The sequence below is a fragment of the Sorex fumeus genome, unplaced genomic scaffold (assembly GCF_029834395.1).
Source record: "Sorex fumeus unplaced genomic scaffold, SorFum_2.1 ptg000072l, whole genome shotgun sequence".
Taxonomy (NCBI): Eukaryota; Metazoa; Chordata; class Mammalia; order Eulipotyphla; family Soricidae; genus Sorex; species Sorex fumeus.
The window spans coordinates 49,469,100-49,491,538 of NW_026606129.1; the positions used below are offsets into that span (position 1 = coordinate 49,469,100).

Below are 22,439 nucleotides of genomic sequence, written 5' to 3' on the forward strand. Positions count from 1 at the left end.
AGATGTCCTACAGGCCTGGGGCAATGCTTTCCATACCTGGAGCCCCAAGTTGAATCCTAGCCCTTTATGGTCTTAGCACCTCCCAGTGTGGCCGCAGTGACTGCCTCCAAATGATTTGCACATGCAAGTGGCGAACTGTGCATTGCAATGGGTCTGTAGCGCACGAAATAACTCTGTGTGTGTGTGTGTGTGTGTGTGTGTGTGTGTGTGTGTGTGTGTGTGTGTGGAGGGCCGGAGTGCCGAGCCTCGAACCCGCACGCTCGGCAACCCACGGTCTCCCCGCAGAGAAGGGAGTATCTGCAGCTGCAGCTACCGTGGGGGGGGGGGGGGGGGGGTCCGGTCGCGCGACCAAAAAAGGGGGCAGGCGGAGTTGAGCGCCACGGCGCGCTAGGATGTGCGTCATTCTCCCGCGCCCGCCGGCTGTCAGCTGATTGGCCCGGGAGGTCGGGGGCGGGGCCTCAGGCTGAGGTGAGCGGCGGCGCGTGAACTGTTGGTCCGGTTCTGGGCTCGCGGCCCAGCGGCCCTGTCCGGTCCTCTCGAAGACTAGCGGCGGAAGGCATGGCTCGGACGCCCACGCCGGGCAGCAGGAGGCTGAGCGGGCTCCCTGTGCCTAGCCCTGGTCTGCTGCCCAGCGCCGGGCGTCCTCCGAATAAGAGAGTCCGGGCTTTCCCCGCAGTGGTCTTCTCGGACCCCGAAGACCCGTTCGGCGCGCACGGGGATTTCACTGAAGACGACCTAGAAGAGCTTGACACGCTCGCATCACAGGCTCTGAGCCAGGGTCCGGCCGCGCCTCGGGACGTGTCCAGTGAGTGCCCCACGGGGCCTTTCCCCCAGAGCCCCCTTTGATGGTTGTGCCTTCACAACCCCTCGGCGACCGTCTCAAACCCATGTTGGCCCTTCGCTCTTTTCAGTCTAGGAACTTAGATCTCGTTTTAAGCAGCGGTCGTGTCTCAAAAGCTGCTCTGATTTTTAGGGAGAAATGTATAAGCAAAATCAGGCCGCCTGTTTGAAATCCAGAAAGCATGGTTAACGTTTTACTGGAGTTTCTAAAGTTTGAGCCACTGGGGTCTTGGTTCGAAGCAGAGATCCTTAGAACATGAACCACCACTGTCAGAACCATGAGGACACCCAAGGACCCATTTTTTTGACCCCCTTGAGCCACTGGAACATAATATAGTCTGGCTGAGGCAAAAGATGAGCTACTTTGGACTGGAGTGATAGCACAATGGGTAGGGCGTTTGCCTTGCATGCAGTCGACCCGGGTTCGATTCCCAGCGTCCCACATGGTCCCCGGAGCACCGCCAGGAGTAATTCCTGAGTGCATGAGCCAGGAGTAACCCCTGTGCATCACCGGCTGTGACTCCCCAAAAAGAAAAAAAGATGAGCTACTTCTTTCAAGCAGTCAACACATTATACCTGAGCCCAAACCCTGGGAACTGCAGCACTAGCAAAGAAAACAAAGACAGGTTCCTTCCTTGTGGCATTTTCATTCTGGTTGGGGAACAAGTGAAGTCTTGTGAGCCTCCCAGATAGAAAAGGGTCCAAGGGCACCTTGCATCTCTGCTTGGATCTTCAGCTCCTCATATTCCGAGGACATGGGAGGGGCCATCCACTGGCATCTACCGCATAGCACCTGGCAAAGCACACAGAAAACATACTGTGGACCAACTGTTCCTCCCAGCCAGCACAAGGAATCAGCCCTCCTACATCTAACTGCTTCCCCAATCTTCCACCTTCTTGTTCCTCCCTCCCTCCCATCCTTCCTTATTTTGGGACCACAGCTAGCTATGCTTAGGGCTTACTCCTGGCTCTGAGCTTAGAGATCACTCCTGGCTGATTGTATGAGGTCCCAGGGATCAAGAGTCATGTTAACAATGGACACTGTAAGTGCCTCACCCGCTGTGCTTTTTCTAGTGCGCTCCTCTACCTTAATCCATCTCTGTGGTCCATTCTCAGCATCATTTCTACCATTTCTCTTTAAACATGTTAACCATCACCTCTCCTCTGGATAACAGTTTGCTAAATTCTCTTTCCATGTCTAATCTTGATGCCCTACAAATCAGACTTCATACCACATCAAGAATGATTTATTCAGAACTTAGATACTGGCTGTCTCACACAGATGCGTGTGAGAATCCTTGAATGAGTTTTCATTAACATTTTGATATAATGATTATGGCCTACAAGACCCAGCGTGGTCTGGCCCTTATCCACTCTCTCTAGGGAATGCTGAACGCCATTCCTTAAGTTTTCTCTTCCTGCTTACATTACAGACATTTTGTATATTTCTATGTCTAGTACTTGAGTATTCTTTCCATCCATTCTCCCTAGTTCTCTTGATTGATTTTTTTTCTTTTTGGGACACACTCAGCGATGCACAGGGGCTACTCCTGGCTCATGCACTCAGGAATTACTCCTGGCAGTGCTCAGGGGGACCATATGGGATACTAGGAATCGAACCCAGGTCAGCCACATGCAAGGCAAATTCCCTACCCACTGTGCTATCGCTCCAGCCCCTCTTGATTGATTCTTGATTGTTCTTCAGCTCTTAGTTTTGTCCTCTGTTCCATAGAAAAGTGTACCAGTCATTTCAGTTGGAGCAAATCCTACTCTTAAAAGAGAGGCTTTTCTAGGTTTATTCTCTGCTACAGCACTCATCAGAGTTGTAATTTTATATTTGTGCAGTTGTTTTGTTTGTGTGGGGGGCCACATCTTGTAATGCTCAGGGGTTACTTCTGGCTCTGCACTGGTGCTCGGGGACCATATTGAATGCTGGCCGAACCACATTGGCCATTTGCAAGGCAAATGCCTTACTCCCTATACTTTATCTTTAGGCCTTGTGTGATTGTTTTTTAATGCTCTATATAAACTGTGAGTGTAAGAAAAATGCAGTTTACTCATCAAATTGTGCCTGGCATATTGAAGGTTCTCAGCAAATATTAATAAATGACCACTAAGTTTTGACCAGTGAGACAGATACTGTACCTGTCAGTCTTCAGATGAAATTTGAATCTTGGTTGGGATTAGAGGGAAGGTACTAGGATCTGTCATTTCATAAGAATTATTTATGAGTTTGAAACATGTTCTTAAGTTAGAAAATACATTGCTTTATTGCTGACTAGCTCTTGTTCTAATGTGTGTTAAGAATGATTCTTTTCTGCATTGTCTGACAAAAGTGTGACAATGATGAGTACTGAAATTTATATGGGAACTGTTTTTTACAGATGCTCAGAAGGCCCCCAGATTAGATGGAATGTCAAAAAATTCTTCAGGGAAATACAGAGAAAGTGTTCAAGTTAAAGATAATTTTGAGTTAGAGGTACTTCAAGCACAATATAAAGAACTTAAAGAAAAGGTTAGTGATTTGGGGGTATTTGTAGCTAATTCATTTACTTGTGCAAGTGTTTTAAAGCTTTTATAACAAAATATGTAAATGTTTTTAAATGTATCCAGAGCCCAGAGGAATAGCACAGAACTTAAAGGCATACCTCTTTTGCAAGCAAGAGGTAACAAATTGAAATCTCTGATGTTCCACATTGTTCCCCAGCACTGCCAGGAGTGGGCCCTGAGCACACACCCTCCCATTAAGAAAAATAGAATTCATCCAGATTCATCCTCATGAAATGGAGAGAAGGCTGGGGAAGGAAAGCCAGAAAATAAAAGTTAAAGGAAACTAAATCCTAAAATTTCTAACAGCAGGGGCTGGAGCAGTAGCACAGCGGGTAGAGCGTTTGCCTTGCACGCAGCAGACCTAGGTTCAATTCCCAGCATCCCATGTGGTCCCCCGAGCACCGCCAGGAGTAATTCCTGAGTGCATGAACCAGGAGTAACTCCTGTGCATCGCGGGGTATGACCCAAAAAGAAAAAACAAAAAATTCTACCAGCAAGGCCAAGAAACTTAACACTAAATAACAAATCCAAGAGATATAAAGTTTCTGGTATACACTGAGACAAAATTAAGCCTGATTTAAAGAATGCAGCACATATTTATATTTATATATTATAGTCTGATACGATGAATACAACATCTGGGGCCAAAGTACAATAGGCAGGGCACTTGCCTTGCATGTGACAGGCTCAGATTCTTCTCCAGCACCTCACATGGTCCTCTGAGCCCATCTGGAATGATCCGAAACACAGAACCCGGAGTAAGCCTTGAGCACTGCCAAATGTGGCCCAAAATCAAAACAAAATTAAAAAATGCAACGTCTTAATAATGTTTGCTATTTCTTTTTTTGTTTGGTTTGGTTTTGGTTTTGGGTCACATCTGGTGATGCTCACGGGTTACTCCTGGCTCTGCAATCAGGAATCACTCCTGGAGGTGCTTCGGGCACCATATGTTGGGAATCAAACCCATGTCGGCCTAGGCAAGGCAAGGCAAGTGCCCTACCCACTGCACTATTGTTCAGCCCCTTATGTTTGCTGTTTTTATGAACAGTTGCAGAAAAAGATGATCTTTCTATGACTACCTGTGGGCCCATGGAGGAATAGGGTGGGGGGAGAGGAACTGTTAACAGTAGAATTTTAGTTCAAAGAAGTGAGTTCCAGATTATTTCTTTATATTGGTTTGGGCTCCACACTCAGTGGTGCTTAGGGCTTATTCCTGGCTCTGTGCTCAAAGATCATTCCTAGAGGTGCTTCAAGGTGCTTCTTGTGTACCAAGAATTAAACTGGGGTCTACCATTATGAGACAAGCATATTAGAGTCCCAGATTATTTAACACCTGCTAGAGTCTTTAGAATTTATGGACTATGTAGTGACAAGTGAGTTCTTAACCTATTTTGCTAAAATCAGCTATCCTATGAATAGGCTTAGGAGATCATGGTCTATTTGGCAAAGATAAATTTTTAGCACTCATTATTCTATAATGCATATTGTAAATATGCTCTTTACGTTTCTGCAGCTGCATGTTTTAGCAAGTACATATATGATTTTCCCTTGCAAACTTTTCACAAGATTGATTTGGCATTTACAGATGAAGGCAATGGAAGAAGAAGTCCTCATTAAAAATGGAGAAATTAAAATTTTGCGGGACTCACTGCATCAGTCAGAATCCATCCTGGAGGAACAAAGAAAATCTCATTTCCTTCTTGAACAAGAGAAAGCCCAAGCACTCAATGACAAAGAAAAGGAATTCTCCAAAAAGGTGACTGAGCACATTTGTTTTGTTTATTGTGGATGCTAGCTTTCCCTGCTTAATAAATTCCTTTAGAAACACCATCAAAGTTGCCTATAAATCTAAGAATATTCAGCAGTTCATGATCACAATCATCCTGTTGTTCGTCAGTTGCCTCAAGCAGGCACCAATAACGTCTCCTTCGTCTTAGCCCTGAGATTTTAAAAAGTGCCATATTCAAGGCTCTTTCGGGGTTAGGAGAATGAGACCCCTCATTGTTACTGGCATTTGGCATATTGGGTACACCATGGGGAGTTTGCCAGACTCTGACGTGTGGGCAGGTTACATTTGGTAGCCTGCCAGGTTGTTTGTCTTAAATAATTTCTGGTATCAGCTAATCACGTGTACTTTCCTCCAGGCTCCACATGTAGTTTGGAAAAGAATTTAGATGAAATTGTCTTGCTTTGGTAGTTGATTTGAACAGGAATAGATCAGTAGCTTAGACTTTACAGAAATAGATCAGAAATTCTATTTCTGATCAGAAATTCTAGTAACCTAGCTTAGGCCAAAAGGAAATGTGTTAACACCCCTAATTAAGTGTGAGGAGGGGCTGGGATGATAATATAGCAGGTAAGGCACTTGCCTTTCATGTGGCCAACCCAGGTTCGATCCCTGGCATTCCATATATCCCCTGCGCACCGCCAGGAGTGATTCCTGAGGATAGAGCCAGAAGTAATCCCTGACATTGCCGAATGTGGCCCAAAAAAAAGCGAACAAAATAATTGTCAGGAAAGCAAGTATGCTGGAGTTTAGAATGACTAAACTCACCTTTGTTATTTGGCTAGACTTCTTCCTTCTGGTAGAGGATATGTTTACCAGAAGTCCCTGGCATATTTCTAAGCTCCAGTACTGACTAAATGGGTGGCTCCCTCTTCTGTAGCTTTAAGATTCTTTAAAAGGGGCTGGAGGGATGGTATAGTGGGTAGGACACTGCTTGCTGTCCCTACTGACTGACCCAGGTTCAAGATCCCCCTCCCCTCACATTCCATGTGTTCCTCCAAGTTTGCCAAGAGTGGTCCCTGAGCACAGAGCTAGCAGTAAGCCCTGAGCACCACCAGGCATGGCCCCAACTTTAAATAAATAAATCTTTTGGAAGGCCTTTTATTGGTTTAATTTGAGTCTGGATTCTGCCCATGAACCAATCACTATAACCACAGGGAAATTGCTACGCTACTTCACAATATATTATAATATATTTCCGTCAAATCACTAATTCTACAGGAAATGATTGTGTTTCAGGGAAGAGATATGCTATTCTGGGAAGAAAAGCAATAGATATCTAGTACCACTTCCCTCAGCATAGCCCAAGCTTTAATCTCTGCCATTTCTTCTTTTGGCAAACTTTAAAAGAAATATAAACAAGACCAGAGAGATAGCTCAAATGGGCTGGAGCACATGCTTTGTGTGCAGGATCCTTTGGTTTAATCTCTGTCGTCAGAGGTTCCCTGAACATTGCCAGGAGTTGTTTCCCTACCTACCCCCAGCACCACCAGATGGGACCTCAAAGAATGAGAAAAAGAGCATAATAAAATAACAGCAGTAGTTACTTTTTTATACTGGGGATGAAAAGCAAAGAACTTTCTGTCAGATCAACCAGAGTGTGAATTCAAATTTTAATCACAAATAGTGACTTCAGGAGGCTGGAGGATAAAATGTTTACTCTGTATGTAACCAGCCTGAGTTCAATCCCTGGTACCCGATATGTTTTCCTGAGCCCACCAAGTGTGATCCCTAAGTGCAGGGGCATTAGTAAGCCCTGAGCAGCACCAGATGTGCCCCAAAAGCAAAGGAAGAAAACAAGTCATAACTCAGATTTAAGTTTTATTACTCCCTTTATATTTCCAGAAAATATCAAGAAAGATCCTTCTGAGACTGAACTGGTTTTCTGTGTCCGGTGCTGTGCCTAGCACCAAGTGTGTCAGGAAAATGACAGATGTTACCTGCAGGCCAGAGCACAGGCTCCCCTTCCTCCATTGTATATGGGTAGAACTATTAGGGTACTCTGCCCATGCATAGGGATCACTCCTGGTGGTGCTTTTGGTATGAAAAATCAAAGAATGCCTGGATTTATGTACCACTGACTTCATTAAAAGTTCAAATCACTAGACTGGAGAGATGGTAAAAGGGGTGAAGTGGTGCATTAAACGCAGTACCTCATGTGGTTCCCTATGCACCACCAGGAATGGTCCCTGAGCACCATCAAGTATGATGGAGCAAAACAAAATTATATAATAAAAGGAAAAATCATGAGATACGGCAGCTTGCCAAGCTCTATATTGCGCATTTTACTTTTTATTTTTATTTATTTTTTTACTTGGTAGGCCATACCTGGCAGTGCTCAGGGATCACTCCTGGTGGTGTTTGGGGGACCAGTGTGGTGCCAGATATTAAGCTTGAGTCAACTGCATGTAAGGCAGTCATCTTATTTTCTATTCTATCTCTCTGGCAACTGGGCATTTGATTTTCAGCATCATTGTTTAATCACTCAACCATTTTTTTGTATTGTAGATTAGGGCTTATGAATTACTCATGGTGGTGCTTGAGGGTCCATGTAGGGTGCTAGGGATTGAATCTGGGCTGGATGCGTGCAAGGCAAGCACCTTACCCGCTGTACTATTGCTCTAGCTCCATATCATTGAACCATGAAGATTGATACTTACGTTAGCACTGTAGCCCTATTCTCCCGTTGTTCATCGATTTTGCTCGAGCGGACCCAGTAACGTCTCCATTATGAGACTTGTTACTGTGTTTGGCATATCAAATACGTCACAGGTAGCTTGCCAGGCTTTGCCATGCGGGCGAGATACTCTCGGTAGCTTGCTGGGCTCTCTGAGAGGAATGGGGTATCGAACTGGGCTCTCTGGGAGGAGGAATCGAACCCGGGTCAGTCGAGTCAGCCGCATGCAAGGCAAATGCCCTACCGCCGTGCTATCGGTATACAACTTATGTTATAAATAATAAAATTCAGAGGGACTGAGTAAATAGTATTTGAGTCCTCATGAACTACTTCACAATAGCTCAAATTGGAATACATTTCTAAAAGGAATGTATTTCGCTCGAGCAAAATCAATGAACAACGGGAGGATAGTGCTACAGTGCTAACATAAGTATCAATCTTCATGGTTGAATGATATGGAGCTAGAGCAATAGTACAGCGGGTAAGGTGCTTGCTTGCACGCATGCTATTTTAGGACATTTATATCACAGACTTTCATACTTATTTTTCATTGTTGGGCTTTTCTTTACTATCTTGAGACTGAAAAACCCAGAACTAGTTTTGTATCTGTAATGGGACGACTGCAAGTACACTTCTTCTGCCTTTCAGCTCCAGTCATTGCAGTCTGAACTCCAGTTTAAAGATGCAGAGATGAATGAATTAAGGACAAAGCTTCAGAGCTGTGAACGAACAAATAAACTCTCTGTTCCCTCTGTTTCTCATGTCAGGTAATTGTCCTGGAAGGAATATTCAGTTTTTGTTTTGTATTGTATTGGTTTGGTATTTTGTTTTGCTTTGTTTTGTTTTATATAAGGGCCATACCCAGAAATGTTCAAGGATATGCCTGGCTCTGGATATAAGGAGGTCACACCAAGAGGTGCTTAGGAAATAGGGTGGAACTAAGGACCAGTCCAGGCCTCCTGCATGCAAAGCATGTGCTCTAGCCCCTTCAACTATCTTTTGTGCCTGATTTGAGGGTTCAGTTTTGATTGCTTTTTAATTTTGGGGTGCTCAGGATCTACTCTTGCTAGTGCTACTACGAGGTACTGAGTCAAACCACTGATTCCTGCATGTAAAACATATACTCCAATATTTTGAGCTCCCTCCCTGCCCTCAGTTCTAATTTTTTAGTTAAAAAGTCTACATCAGGGCTATAAAGATACTGCACTGGATATGGAGTTTGCCTTGCACACAGCTGACCCAGGATCAGTCTCCACCACCCCATTTGGTCCCCTGAGCTCCACCAGAAGAGATCCCTTCGCAGAACCAGGAGTAAGCCCGAGCACTGCTGGGTATAGGCACCCTTCCCCACCATCCAAAAAAAGTACACCAGGGGCTGAAGGGATAGTACATGGGTTCAAGTGCTTGCATTGCACAGCCAGCTTAGGTTCATCCCTGGTACCACATATGTCCCAGGTGCACTGCCTGCCATTGTGGCCCAAAAACTTCCAAAATTTGCATCAGTGATTTTTAATTTTATACTTGTAGCTCACAAAAATAGAACACATACTTTGTACACCACTAAAGCAGAAGCAGAAGCAGTCACTTGTGATTGTTTTCTATATATTCACTGGGTTTTGTTTTGAGCCACAGCCAGTGGTGTGCAGAGCCTGTACTCCTGCCCTGTGCTCAGAGGGCGCTTCCGATAGTGCTGGCAGTCACATGCAGTCACATGCAAGGCAAGTGCATTAACCCGTGTATTATTTCTCTCACCGTTAACCCCTGTGTTATTTCTCTGACCATGGGTTTTTTATTTTTGTCAGTTTTTGATTTTTTTTTTTTTTTTTGGTTTGAGCCTCCCCTGGGGGTGTTCAAGTGCTACTCCTGCCTTGACTCTGCTCAGGGCTGCTGGGGGACCGTGTGTTGCTGGGGATTGAATCCAGGCCTCCTTCATGCAAGCCTGTTGAGCTATCACTTGAGTCTCAACTTTGATTTTTTTTTTTAAATAACTGATTTGGGACCCAGAGCAAATAGGTTTAAACTGCACACCTGAGTATTATGTGTGCTCCTACTTCCCCCCCAAAAAAAGAATTCTCCCAAAGCATTAGTGTTATTTCAGTCACAATTAATTGGGATAATTTTTTCTTCTTTCCACTCCAGAGCTTTTACGTCTAACCCACATATGTCTGGCACATTATTGGTATCAGGTTGGAAATATGAATTGTGTGGGCAAACATGTCTATTTTGTGGTATTGGTGTTGAACATTCTGCTTATTTTACTCAATAGGAGCAGGTGTGAAATGGACTTTGCCTTATGCAGTCCATATTAAATGGGGCCTAAGGTAGTTCATCTCTTCACACCTCCTCACTTAACCACTAGTGGAAGTAGAAGCCAGAAGTACATGAAAAGCAGGCAGGACCCCTGCGCTCCATCCACAACACCTCATGGTACCCTCAGTATCACCTTGAGTGAACCCCAAGCTCCTGCCGAGAGCAGCTACCAGCACCACCAGATATGACCCAAAAAAAACAAAGTATGAGCCGCAGAGTTAAGCCTGCTCTCTTATAGGACTCTGACCCTCAAGAGCTGACTTAGGTTGCAAGTTGCAAAACAACATACTTTCCTCTTTGTTTTTGTTTTATTGCTTTTTCCTTTTGGTTGGAGGCACTCTCAAGCAGTGCTCAAGGGGACTCCAGGGCCCTTCCAGAAGATTCTTACCCAACTGAGCTAGGTAGTTCTGTGCAAGAACCTAAGGGTGTGGAGCTACACAGCTCTGTGGTGCTGGGGACCACCATGGCTACCCCAGTGGTACTATGGGCTTCCAGGACTATTCCCAGAGGTGCTAGAAACACACGTGATGCTAGAATTCAAACTTAGTTTTCTGCTCATATGAAGTATTGCACCCCAACTGCTGAACTCTCTCCCCAGCCCCAAGACAACATATCTGGTTTTGGTTTTGGACATATCTGGCAGTGCTCAGAGGTTACTTCTGACTCAGTGCTCAGGGATCACTCCTGGCGGTGGTCAGGGGACCATCCGTATGAGGTGCCAGGAATCAGACCAGGATGGGCCACATACAAGGCAATAGTACAGTTGCCTAACTAATCTGTACAGTTGTCTCTCTGGTCCAAGTGCATAGGTTTTTAACAGTTGGTCCTCTTGAAAATCAGTCCCTGACTATTAGAAAGGGGATTGTGAGGCTGGGGAGATAGCTCCAAGTGCTAGAGCACATATTTTACATGCAAGAGGCCCTTGTTCTATCTCAGCACCACATGGTATTCCAAGCATAACTGGGGAACAACCTTGAGCACAGACTAGGGAGTAACCCTCTGTGAAGCTTGAATCCAAAACAGAATGAGGGGAGGAGTACAGGGCCACACCTGGCTGTGCTCAGGGTTTATTCCTTCCTTTGCTCAGGGATCACTGCTGGCCGTGCTCAGGGGACCATGTATGGTGCTAGGTCGGCCAAATCCAAGGCAAGTGCCTTACCTTCTGTACTATCTCTCTCTTCTACCACCCTTCTCCCCACAAACAAAATTTTCTTTTTCTTTTTTTGTTTTTATTTTTGGGCCACATCAGTGTGCCTCAGGCTTAACCCTGACTCTGCTTAGGGATTGATAGGAAACCATATGGAGTGCCAGGGATCAAACCTAGGTCAACCTCATTTAAGAGTATACTTTCTCTGGCCCCTAAAACAAAAATTTTCAATACCTCTAGCTATAAAAAAGAATGAAACATGTTGGAAGTTATAAAACTACTGGTTATAAAACCAGTTATTTTAAGTAGTTTTAGCAGAAGTTTTACTTTACTTTCATAGTTACTTTTTCTAGCCCTAGGAAAAGCCCTTCTGTGATTATAAAACCAGAAGCAAGTTCTCCACAGTTTGGAAAACCATCTTTTCCCACAAAGGAGTCTTTTACTGCTAATATGTCCCTTCTGCATTCCTGCCATTCAGAGCCTGGATACAAGTCCCTAGTAGGCAGAGAGGGTAAGTAAGTCTCTCCATCATCTATTTCCCAAATTTACCCAATTTTGTGATTTAAAAATCAGTGAGTGATTATTTTCCCCTGATTTCTGTAGATCAGCACTTCTGACAGGGTACGATAGGGACAGCTAAACTCAGGGAGTACTGGAATCCTTAAAGGCTTGTCTGGGGCTAGAGGATCTTTTTCAAGGCAGCTCACTCAAAGACTGAAACACAGTTCCTCTTCACAGAAGTGCTTGGGTGAGCTCATGACCTGGTGAATTACTTCCTTTAGACCTAACAGATGCAGAGAGCCAGGTGAAAGCTATACTTTTGGGACTGAATAGGCTATATAGGAATCAAGGTGTTTGCTGTGAGTGTGGCCTACTTCTGATCGGTCCCCCTGTTCAGCTGCTGCATGTGCTATCTGACAAAAATGAGCGAGCCTTGTATCTTGGTGGTACAACTCCCAGGGACTTGAAAGGGTGAATATGGTGGAAGAGAGGTCGCGTATCTGAATTCTTAGATAAACAGGCATAGCAGGCACAGAGGGAAACCAAATGATGCTCCACAGGAGAAAATGGAGCAGCACCCTCTCAGCCTGGACTGAGCAGTAGAATACAAAGCTGGGCTGTGACAGGAGCCTGTCCCTGTATGTTCTGTAGCTGCTGACACATGAATGGATGCTAACTGGGGAGCTTTTTAAACAGGCCTGCCAGTTTGTTGACATGCCTCCCTTCAACAGGTACAACCTCATTCCCTTTCCTTTGAACATGGCCCAGAGGCAGTGACTTTCTTCTAACAGGATGTGGTAGAAGTGATGCTATGTGACTTCCAAGGCTAGGTCATAAACAGCTTTTTTATGATAAGAGGGTGGGAACATTTGGTGGTGCTCCACGGGTTATTTCTGGTTCTGTGCTCAGGCGACCAGATATAATTTTTCCCCCTTCTCAATTCCCTTTCCCTTCCTGTTCTGGCCCATTTCTCGTTTTGACTCTTGTTTAATTCAAAGTTGAAGGAGTAAAAACAGTCTGTTTTAAATTCTGTTACATATAAGACGTTCTGATATGCCTGTACTTTTGTGCCCAAGTTTTGATTCTTTTTTCCCCCATAGTTTCAGAGAATAAAGTGCATAATTCAGGAACTGACCCAATGAAGCAAGAAGAGTTCAAGAAGAGTTTTGTTGATAGCTGGATACAGAGATCAAATACTCAAGGTACCAGATCCCATCTTTTCCTCAGGAAGCTTCTATGACTCTGATTGTCCTCTGGGACCAGCTGCAGAATTGTCTCAGAAATTATAAGAACCAGAGCCCTGGGCAGACTTGTAAAGAGTACAGAGAAATAATCCTGTGACTTAAACAAAAGACTGAGATGATAGGGACCAAGAAGCACGTCTGTCCCCAAGCTGTCAGCACCCACAGGCATCTTAATGGTACTTAAGCAGTTTAGAAAACAGTTTCCACTAAGGAGCGTTCACCTTTTCCTTCTGAAGCCCTCAAAAAACTTTCCTGTGACCTTCCCACGGCCTTCCCACAGTCATCCTGTCTTCTGCAGGTTCCATTTTGATAAACCTTCTCTTGAAACAACCTTTGATCCCAGGATCACCCCTTGGTCTGTGCCACCTCTTGAGTAGTTGTTCTGAAGCTCCTGTTGGCACCCTGTTGCAGCCACCAGGCTTTGGCAGGTAAGCCTAAGATTCCTCACAGGGGTTTCAGAATGAGTAAGCGAGTCCCTTTCTAGTCCTGGTCAGCCTGGGAGGTCAGCAGGATGGGCAGGGAGTCTAGAGAATGCAGCTGGCAGGCTGTGATGGAGCTTACCTCCATTTCACAATGTGCATGTTTTCTCTTGTTTGTTGCTAGTACCTTGACTGGGATTTCAGGCCTGAGGACTGCAGGTTCTCGTGAAGGGTCCTTTTCTCTGTCGGCCCTAAGAGAAGCACAGAATCTGGCGCTCACTGGACTGAATCTGATTGTCAGAAATGAAGGTTCTGGTGATGGAAACCCAGCAGAGGACGGCACAGCGCCCTTCCCTCTCAGCCAGTTTCCTGGAGCTGTGCATCTCCTTCCCCTGGTACAGTTCTTTGTTGGCTTACACTGCCAGGCTCTGCAGGATTTGGCAGCAGCCAAAAGAAGCGGAGCACCTGGGGATTCCCCAGCACATTCTTCCCGTGGGAGTTCTGGGGTAGAGACCAGCCCTGAGGATTCACCTTTCAACGTGGAAGGCTTCTCTGTGGCATCACTTAGCATCCTTCAGCACCTGGTGTGCCACAGTGGAGCAGTCGTCCACTTGTTGCTATCAGGAGTGGGGGTGGATTCTGCTGCTAGAAAAGGAAGCCAGAACATGGCTGAGAGACATGAACAAGGGGATGTGACTTCGGCCCCAGGGGGGCTTGCTGATGACCAAGACCAACATCCACTATTGAGGATGCTTCTTCGCCTGTTGACTTTCTCTTCTGCTGCAGCAGGTCACCCTCAAGGCAGTGTCCTTAGCCAGTGCCTTAAGGTGTTGGTGAAATTAGCTGAAAATGCTTCCTTTGATTTCTTGCCCAGGTATAACACAGCATGGGAATTTTTTTGTGGGTCTTTCCTGTGGGTTTGTGCTTTGCTCTCATTTTCATTTGTCTGCATTACTCAACTATACTGGGCCCGCTCGAGCAAATCGACAATCAACGGGAGGGCCTTTACCTTTTACCTTTACTCAACTCTACTACGCCTTGGTTTAGATAGTGAGGCTTTGTTCAAGGCATTCTGAAGGATGGAAAGTGGAGCCAAGTGTTGGGAGAATTGAGGAAATGGTTTATTTAGTTTAATTCTGCCTTTGTACAGCAGGTAAGCAAAAATCCTAGATGGTAAAAGAAGGCGGTTAACCTTTATCTACACCTGGACAAAGGCTGAGCCAAGGCACCTTGAACCTAGGACACAGATGAGGTGAAGACAAAAATGTCACATCCACATTAAGTTTGGTGGGGTTCTGAAGGAAGCACAGGGTAGGGAAAGACTGTGGCCTGTAGGTGACCTTGCAGTCATCATCATGAGCATACCTTGTACCTGGATCCTAGGTATTTGCTCCTGTTAAAGATTTGGTAGAGAGAGTAGTCTGGTGAACACTGTTACCATCAATTTGTTATTCTAGAGCTTCAAGACTCAGCCTATCCCCTCATCTGGTGATCCAGTTTCTCTCGAAGCACTCCCAGCAAGAGGCCAGTTCTTGTGTTGCGGTAACTCCACTAACTGCACATAAGTGTGCCCTTTTTAGCTGGGAGGCCCTGCACTTTGTACTGCTCTGAGGTCATTCCTGGTAGTACTCAGGAGATCATGTGATGCTGGGGATCATACCCAGGTCTAGCGCATGCAAATATGCACCCCAGGCCTTTGAGCTATCTTCCTGGCCTATAAGTATTGTTGTATCAGGACTAGGAAGATAGCTGGCCGAGTGCTTCCTGGACATGCTGGAGGCCAGGGTCCTATTTGTAACACTCTTGGTCCCCCAAGCATAGCTGGGCGTGGTCCCAAAACTGAAGTCTTTCTTCCAAGCTGAGCATTCCTGTTTACTAAAAACATTTCTGAAACCTGCTTCCAGTTTGAATATATTTTGGCTGGTCAGGCCCATCATGCCGTTGGTGCTCAAAACTAGCCAATCTCCTGCCGCTCTATGTATGGGCTATATGTTAAGTATAGAATCATCACCCAGGTGTACAGCTCAAGGTAAAAGTTTGTTTCATAATAGACGAATGAAGCTCCAGAAATCTTGTTTTTACCAGTACTCTTGGTAAATGTCTCATCCTCACACTCCTGTTGTGCTTATCTGCAAGGATGTGGGCAAAAAAACCCCCAAAACACCCAGCCTTTTACTCGGTGCTTTTTGTAGGCCAGGCACAGGCCTTATGTTACCCACAGAGCCCTCTAGTCTCTTACCGTAGCAGAGGACATGGCTTATAGAAGCCAAAGCTCAGTATTTGTTCAATGAATGGACCATATGTTGAGGTAAGAAAACTTGATGAAACACAGGAAGGAGTGTGATGGGTGGGTTTCAAGCTTACTGGTCTTTTTTTGTTTTGTTTTGGGGCCACACTGGGCAGTATTCAAGGGTTACTCCTGGTTCTGCACTCAGGGATCACTCCTGGCAGGGCTCAAGACCATTTGGAGTATCAGGGATCAAACGCACATAGACTGCACTGCTTTACTATTGCTCTGTTCCCCTCAGGGAATTCCTTCCTACTCAGTGCTCTCCAGAATTCCTTCATGCTTGCAAACTGAACCCCTAGCACCCAGCTTCCACTTCCTATACCCCAGGAAGAAGAGCTAAGGAAAAATGGGTACCGCCAGGTCCAAAGCAGTCTGCACTGCAGTCTGTGCAGCCAAGCAGGCAGTAGAGCAAATCACCCCGTACATCTGACTGCATCTGTGGTAACATAGTGCCAGGCTTGTCCTCAACAGACTATGGCAGAGACCAGCAATTGGACCTCAACTCCAACCAGGGTAACAACTATTAGAGCTGTTAAGAAAACTTTAGTAACTGGAGAGATAGTTTAGTGGGTAAAGTGTTTACCATACACGTGGTCGGCCCAGTTCCATCCCTTGCCCCCCATATAGTCCCCCAGCTCCCACCAGGAATAAGCCTGAGCAGAGTAGTGTGTCGCCCAAAGACAACAAAAAAAATTAGTGATTTAGTATTGGGGGTGTGCTTCAGTGGTAGGGAACTTGCTTTGCATATATGAGGCTCTGGGTTTGATTTCTGGCACTGCCTGATCCCCAAGTACCATTGTATATGCCCCCTCTAGAGAAGGAAAAACTTTATAAGAAGGTTCTGGTGTAAATCAAAAGATGGTTTTGAGGGACCAAGATACAGTTCATAGGTTAACGCACTTGCCTTGCACACAGCCAACCCTGATTGGATCTCTGGTACTGCATACAGTTTTCTGAGCACTGACTCGAGGAAGCCCTGAGTGCCATCAGGTCTTGACCAAAATCCCCATCCAAAAAACATTTGAGAGTCAGAGATGGTTTTATGGGCCAGAGCACATGCTCTGCATGATAGAAGCCCAGGTTCCATTTCAGGCACTGCATATCCTCTGAGCACAAATGGGTATGACCAAAAAATAGAAATATTTGAAATCATTGTGTTTATAAAAAGAAGGCTTTTTATTGAAGGTAATTTCAAGGATTTCAGCATACTAGTTGGGAACCTCTGTAATGAAATTGGGTTAACAACTATGTCAATTCCTCACCAAACCATACTCCCTGGTGATGCTCAGGTGCATGTCTGCAAGATAGCACTTGCTCTAAAGTCAGGTCACCTGACCTTGACCAAGGTCACCAGGCCTTGGGCTGGGGATGCAGCTCAGTGGTAGAGTGTATCCTCCACATGTGTGAGGCCCCTCGTTCAATCCTTGGCACCAATATTAATGAGAATCATAATAATAAATGATGTGTCCTACTTTGCTTCCTGATACTGTGCTGAGAAACTTTAAATTGTTGGTGATGCTGAATGTTGAACCACCTCACCACCAGCAGTGAGAAATAGTTTGTTTTGTGCAGTTCCAAAATCAGAGTCGGGCCTCACACAGGATGCAAAGCAAATGTTCCGTTGATAAGTCATATCCCAAGCAGTGTTTAGGAGTCCTGTGGGCCACACTGTCAGTTCCCCAACCATCCACTCAGTGCAAGGGCCAGAAGGAGCTGTGTTGCCTGGGGTGCCTGCCACTCCAGCAGTGCCAGGTGCTTCTGGTGATGCCAGCAGGACCATGTTCTTCTAGGAATCAAACCGGACTGGGTACGTGCTAGATATGTGCCCTAACCTCTGGACTGGCTCCTGGCCCCATAAGAAATACTTTTAACCATAAGCACTGTATGTAGAGTGCAGAATTGTGACATAGAACGTGTTAGATTTAACCCTCTCCCCAGCTACCAGGCACTGTGTTTGTCTTGGGATTTGATTGCTTGGTAATAGTTAACCCTTTGCCCAGAACCCCCACCCCCATGAGCACCCCAAATAAATACTTTCAGTAGAACTGGTATTTTATGACAGGTGGGGGAGGGGGGAGCCTTTCTCCAAGTGATCTCACAAGATCCCACCAGGGCCAGTTGTTGTCATTCAGAAGCAGGGCTAGTCCTTTGGTGATAGACACAGGGCATGACTCATACCAGTCAGGGAGCAGAGGCAGTGAAGAGCCTGGCACTGGGGAGGCCAGGCTCACCCAGACCCTGGGTGCCCTGTGTCAGGTCTAAGCCATGACAACCCACAGTGATAGACGATATTCCGATGAGGCCAGTGTCACAATCAATCAGTGTTTGCTGACACTTGACCCAACCTGTGTGAACCCACAAGGCTCCCCTGCACGAACCTGACCTGGTATCCTGCTAACCAGTGGAACGGGAGGGGCTAAGAGAGTAGGCTTGGGAGTGTCATGTCTCTCTGGGTCCCTGTGACATAGGTTCCAGTGTGTGTTCCCAGTGCTACCACAGTGCCTCAGCCCAGACACACCACTGCCCAGCGTGCTTCTGGCTGTGGAGCTGCTCTCTCTCCTGGTGGACCATGAGAAGCTCCTGCCTCAGCTCTGCTCCCACTCAGGTGAGGCAGGCCAGGGGCTGGAAGGGTGGTGACAAGGACAGGGCAGCAACCACCTAATGAATACTTCTGCTTGTATGCGGGCTCTGGTGGGCACAAGGTATCTTGAGTCAGAGGTGGGGCATCTGTTTCAGAAGGCTGCCTCCTCCTGCTGCTGTACATGTACATCATATCAAGGCCTGACAGAGTCGCCTCAGAGTCGCAGTGGCTTCAGCTGGAACAAGAGGTAAGACTTCATGCACCAGAGAGATACAGCAGGGAGAGCACTTTTGCTCACAGCCGACCTAGGTGCCATCTGCAGCACCACATATGGGCCCCTAAGCACTACCAGGAGTGATCTCTGAGCACCTCCAGATGTGGCCCCCATATCCCCTTTCTTCTCCATAAAAGGTAAGGACTCCAGAGAGCCCCCTGGGAACTGCTTGCCATGCCACCTTAAGAACCCGCACAACCTCTTTCCTCCTTTGTCTGGGTAGAAAAGTTTTCATTCACTTCAATTACAAAACTATATAGCAGCCAACAGAGTTAATTCAACTTGGTTATTCCATATACAGATGCAATATTGGTGGCAGTCAGGGAATCCTGCGACTTTGCAGAGTTGATCATCCCAGATTTGTGGGGCCTGGTGATGGCGGGAGCTAGGTGGGAGGTGGGTGAGACGCAGATGTCAGTCTTGAATCGGGTCCAGGAATGCCCCACAGTGCCACTTCTGGGACCCCTTGTCTGCAGAGGAGCAGCCACTAAAAAGTACTCGTTAAAGGGCGGGAGGAATCCAGTGGCTAGTTTGTTTGTCTTGCACACGACTGACCCGATACAGTCCCCAGCACCACATACAGTCTCCTCACAAAGCCAGGAGTGAGTCCTGAGCACTGCTGGGTATGGACAAAAAACAAAAACTAAGAAGAAACTCTTGTTGAGAGTGATCACAGCCCCTGCTGTGCTCTGGCCTTGTTCACCAAGCACTCAGCAGAGTGTTCTCATTCTAGGCCGTGTGGCTCCTGGCGAAGCTTGGGGTGCACAACTCCACCTCTCCAGTCACTGGCTCCGACTGCCAGTGCAATGTGGAGGTGAGTACCCGGCTGAGGGTGGGGGCAAGAGCAGCATCTCCCCCATTCCTTGGACACCCCACCCAGCTATGCTGGTGGTAGGGGAGGTTGTGGGAAGTGGAAACCCAGCCTCAGGCTGCACCCACCCTGCAGGTGGTCAGGGCGCTCACAGTGATGCTACACAGACAGTGGCTGACAGTACGGTGGGTAGGGGGACACCCGAAGACTGAGCAGCAGAAGCGGACAGTGCGGTGTCTGCGGGACACGGTGCTGCTGATGCACAGCCTGGCCCAGAGGGACAAGCTCTTCACAGTGCACTGTGTGGAGGTCCTGCACCAGTACGACCAGGTGATGCCAGGGGTCAGCGTGCTGATTCGAGGGCTTCCTGACCTGACAGATTGTGAAGGTAAGCCGCCTTCAGGCCTTCCCATGGCGCCAGGGATCTGGGGGCTCTCCACAGGCCTCCCTCCCCAGCACCGTTGCCAGCACTGGGCCCATTTTCCTGTCTTCCTGCTCCGGGTCTTAGAGCTGAGTAGGCTGATGTTTGCTCCTGACTGTTGAGTCAGCTGGGCAGAGTCACAGTTTTCCAGAAACACCTCTATCTGAATTGCCTTTTTGAATCACTTTGCTTGCGGCAGCTGAGGGAGCAAGGCCTGGGCGTAGAAGGGGCTGGTTGGTTCCTGCAGGCATGGGCGGGGGAGAGGTGGGTTCCCTACCCCCAACTCTCGGGGTTTTCTGTTGAATCCTCCTTTCACAGAGGCAGCCCTGGATGACCTGTGCGCTGCCGAGACCGATGCCGACGACCATGACATGGACTGTAGCTGAGGCTTGTGCGCTCTGGGCCACATGGTGGCGGCAGCAGCACCACCGCTTTCCTCACCTCCTTTGCTGATTAAAAGAGTGCAGCTTGTGTTTCCTGAGTCTGATCTGTGTTGGCTGAGTGGGAGGGATGGAGCAAGACCAGACTCCGGGAAGGCTGGGATCCTTCTTCCTGTCCCCATGGTAACGAGTCAGCCTGCGGGAAGGAGCCCTGCCCTGCCTGTGAATTGTCCTGAGTCATCGCTCTGGGCCTAGGCCTTAGGAAGAAATCTGGTGTGGCAAGAAAGAAGGCAGCTCTTAGCCTAGGCCCAAACCAGGGAGTCCTGGGAATGTGGGGACAAGTGTGGGCTCATAATGGCCATGGTAGGGTCTCCGGGAGGTCTCAAATCCCACCATTCTCCCATAGTTTGGGCTGGCTGCGGGAAGCATGAGAGAACCTGCATGGCACTGTGCAGGCAACAGGCCTCCACTGTGGCTGTGAGCAGGACGGATGGGGAGGGAGGGGCCTCCGGGCAGGCAGCTGAGGTGGGCAGGCCCTGCAGAGGCCAGCCCCTGGGCGGGCTCCGGGGAGTTTCACTTCCCGCCACTGCTGCCAGCTGCGAGAGCCAGCCGGAAAGTGTGCGCCCAGAGTCAGTGCCGCTGCTTGCTGACCGGTAAGTGAGGACCCCCCACTCCCCCTCAATGGGCTGGGCAAGGTGGAAAGGCCACCGGTGCCCTTTCCCAGACTAGGTGGACATGGGGGAGGAGCCCAATCTTCCGGAGCTGTGTGCTGGCCCCACCAAGGAAGCCACCTTCCCCTCTCCCTCCCCCATTTTCAGGCTTCCTGCCCTGAAAATGGGTCCTGGAGCTCCCAAGCATGACTGGCCAGGGCCAGAAATATGCTGTTCTGCCTGGCCCCTCCCAGCCCCTCTCCACCTGCCTTCTTGCTGCCGGGCACTCATACCCACTCCTTTCCCATGCTTCTTCCCAGGCTCAGCACAGGTACCTGCCTCACCATGGGCTCGCAGGCACTGCCCCCGGCCCCCATACAGACCCTCATCTTTTTGGACCTGGAGGCTACTGGCCTACCCTTCTCCCAGCCCAAGGTCACGGAGTTGTGCCTGCTGGCCATCCACAGATGTGCTCTGGAGAGCCCACCCAGCCCTCAGGGGCCATCTCCCACAGTGCCCCCTCCACCCCGTGTGGTGGACAAGCTCTCTCTGTGCGTGGCTCCAGGGAAGGCCTGTAACCCTGCAGCCAGCGAGATCACAGGGTTGAACACAGATCTGCTGGCAGCACATGGGCGTCAACACTTCGATACCAACGTGGCCAACATGCTCCAGGCCTTTCTGCAGCGCCAGCCCCAGCCCTGGTGCCTGGTGGCACACAACGGGGACCGATACGACTTCCCTCTGCTCCAGGCGGAGCTGGCCACTCTGGGCCTTTCCAGTGTTCTGGACAGCGCCTTCTGTGTGGACAGCATTGCAGCCATGAAGGCCCTGGAGCAAGCGGGCAGGTCTTCAGAGCATGGACCAAGGAAGAGCTACAGCTTGGGCAGCATCTATACACGCCTGTACGGGCAGGCAGCGCCAGACTCCCACACGGCTGAGGGGGACGTGCTGGCTCTGCTCAGCATCTGTCAGTGGAGGCCACAGGCCCTCCTGCGGTGGGTGGACGCTCACGCCAAGCCCTTTAGCACCGTCAAGCCCATGTATGAGGTGGGGCCCACCTCGGCTGACTCCAATCCAAGGCCGTATGCTACCATAGTCCCTGCATCCCTGAACAGAGTCAGGGACCCCAATCCCAACGTTGGAAGAGGCAGGAGATCCAATGCCCCTCCTCCCGTGCACGGCCCCGGAGCATCACCCAAGGAAGGCTTGCTAGCCCCACTGGGCCTGCTGGCCTTCCTGACCTTGGCGATAGCCACACTGTATGGGCTGTCCCTGGCCACACCTGGACAGTAGGCCAGGAAGAGCAGTCTGACTAATAAAAACCCACTCAGCACTGACTACCTGTCTCCTCCCCTCTTTAGTAGCCACAAGGGCCTCCGCCCCACTTGGGGACACTTAGGGAAGATGGGCACAGAGGGTGGCAGGGATTCACCCTCCCTCTCACCCTCCCCAGCAGGATGGTCAGACACCTAAACCTCAACAAGAGGCAAGACACCCAGGTGCCCATCGGAATTGGGACCAGGCCTACTATCCAATCCCAGCAGCCAACACAGAAGAA

General features: G+C 48.1%; 2 protein-coding genes across 4 annotated transcripts; both read left to right on the forward strand.

Annotated features, from left to right (window-relative positions):
* Positions 1-455: 455 nt before the first annotated feature.
* Positions 456-20,324, forward strand: ATRIP (ATR interacting protein). 3 transcript variants are annotated; one of them, XM_056129564.1, is made up of 13 exons: positions 456-805; positions 3,225-3,355; positions 4,976-5,146; positions 8,502-8,620; positions 11,664-11,821; positions 12,912-13,013; positions 13,354-13,483; positions 13,659-14,348; positions 18,233-18,369; positions 18,501-18,592; positions 19,353-19,433; positions 19,566-19,818; positions 20,170-20,324. In XM_056129564.1, the coding sequence occupies exons 1-13, from the start codon at positions 559-561 to the stop codon at positions 20,235-20,237; spliced, it is 2,379 nt and encodes a 792-aa protein (XP_055985539.1). In that variant the 5' UTR covers positions 456-558; the 3' UTR covers positions 20,238-20,324. The 3 variants fall into 3 exon arrangements, with proteins under 3 accessions (XP_055985539.1, XP_055985540.1, XP_055985541.1); XM_056129565.1 differs by having other exon boundaries at positions 18,504-18,592; XM_056129566.1 differs by lacking the exon at positions 13,659-14,348.
* Positions 20,325-20,361: 37 nt separating this feature from the next.
* Positions 20,362-22,216, forward strand: TREX1 (three prime repair exonuclease 1). The gene is made up of 2 exons (XM_056129567.1): positions 20,362-20,884; positions 21,202-22,216. Exons 1-2 carry the CDS (start codon positions 20,586-20,588, stop codon positions 22,172-22,174), a joined length of 1,272 nt encoding a protein of 423 aa, XP_055985542.1. The 5' UTR covers positions 20,362-20,585; the 3' UTR covers positions 22,175-22,216.
* The last annotated feature ends 223 nt before the right edge of the window (positions 22,217-22,439 follow it).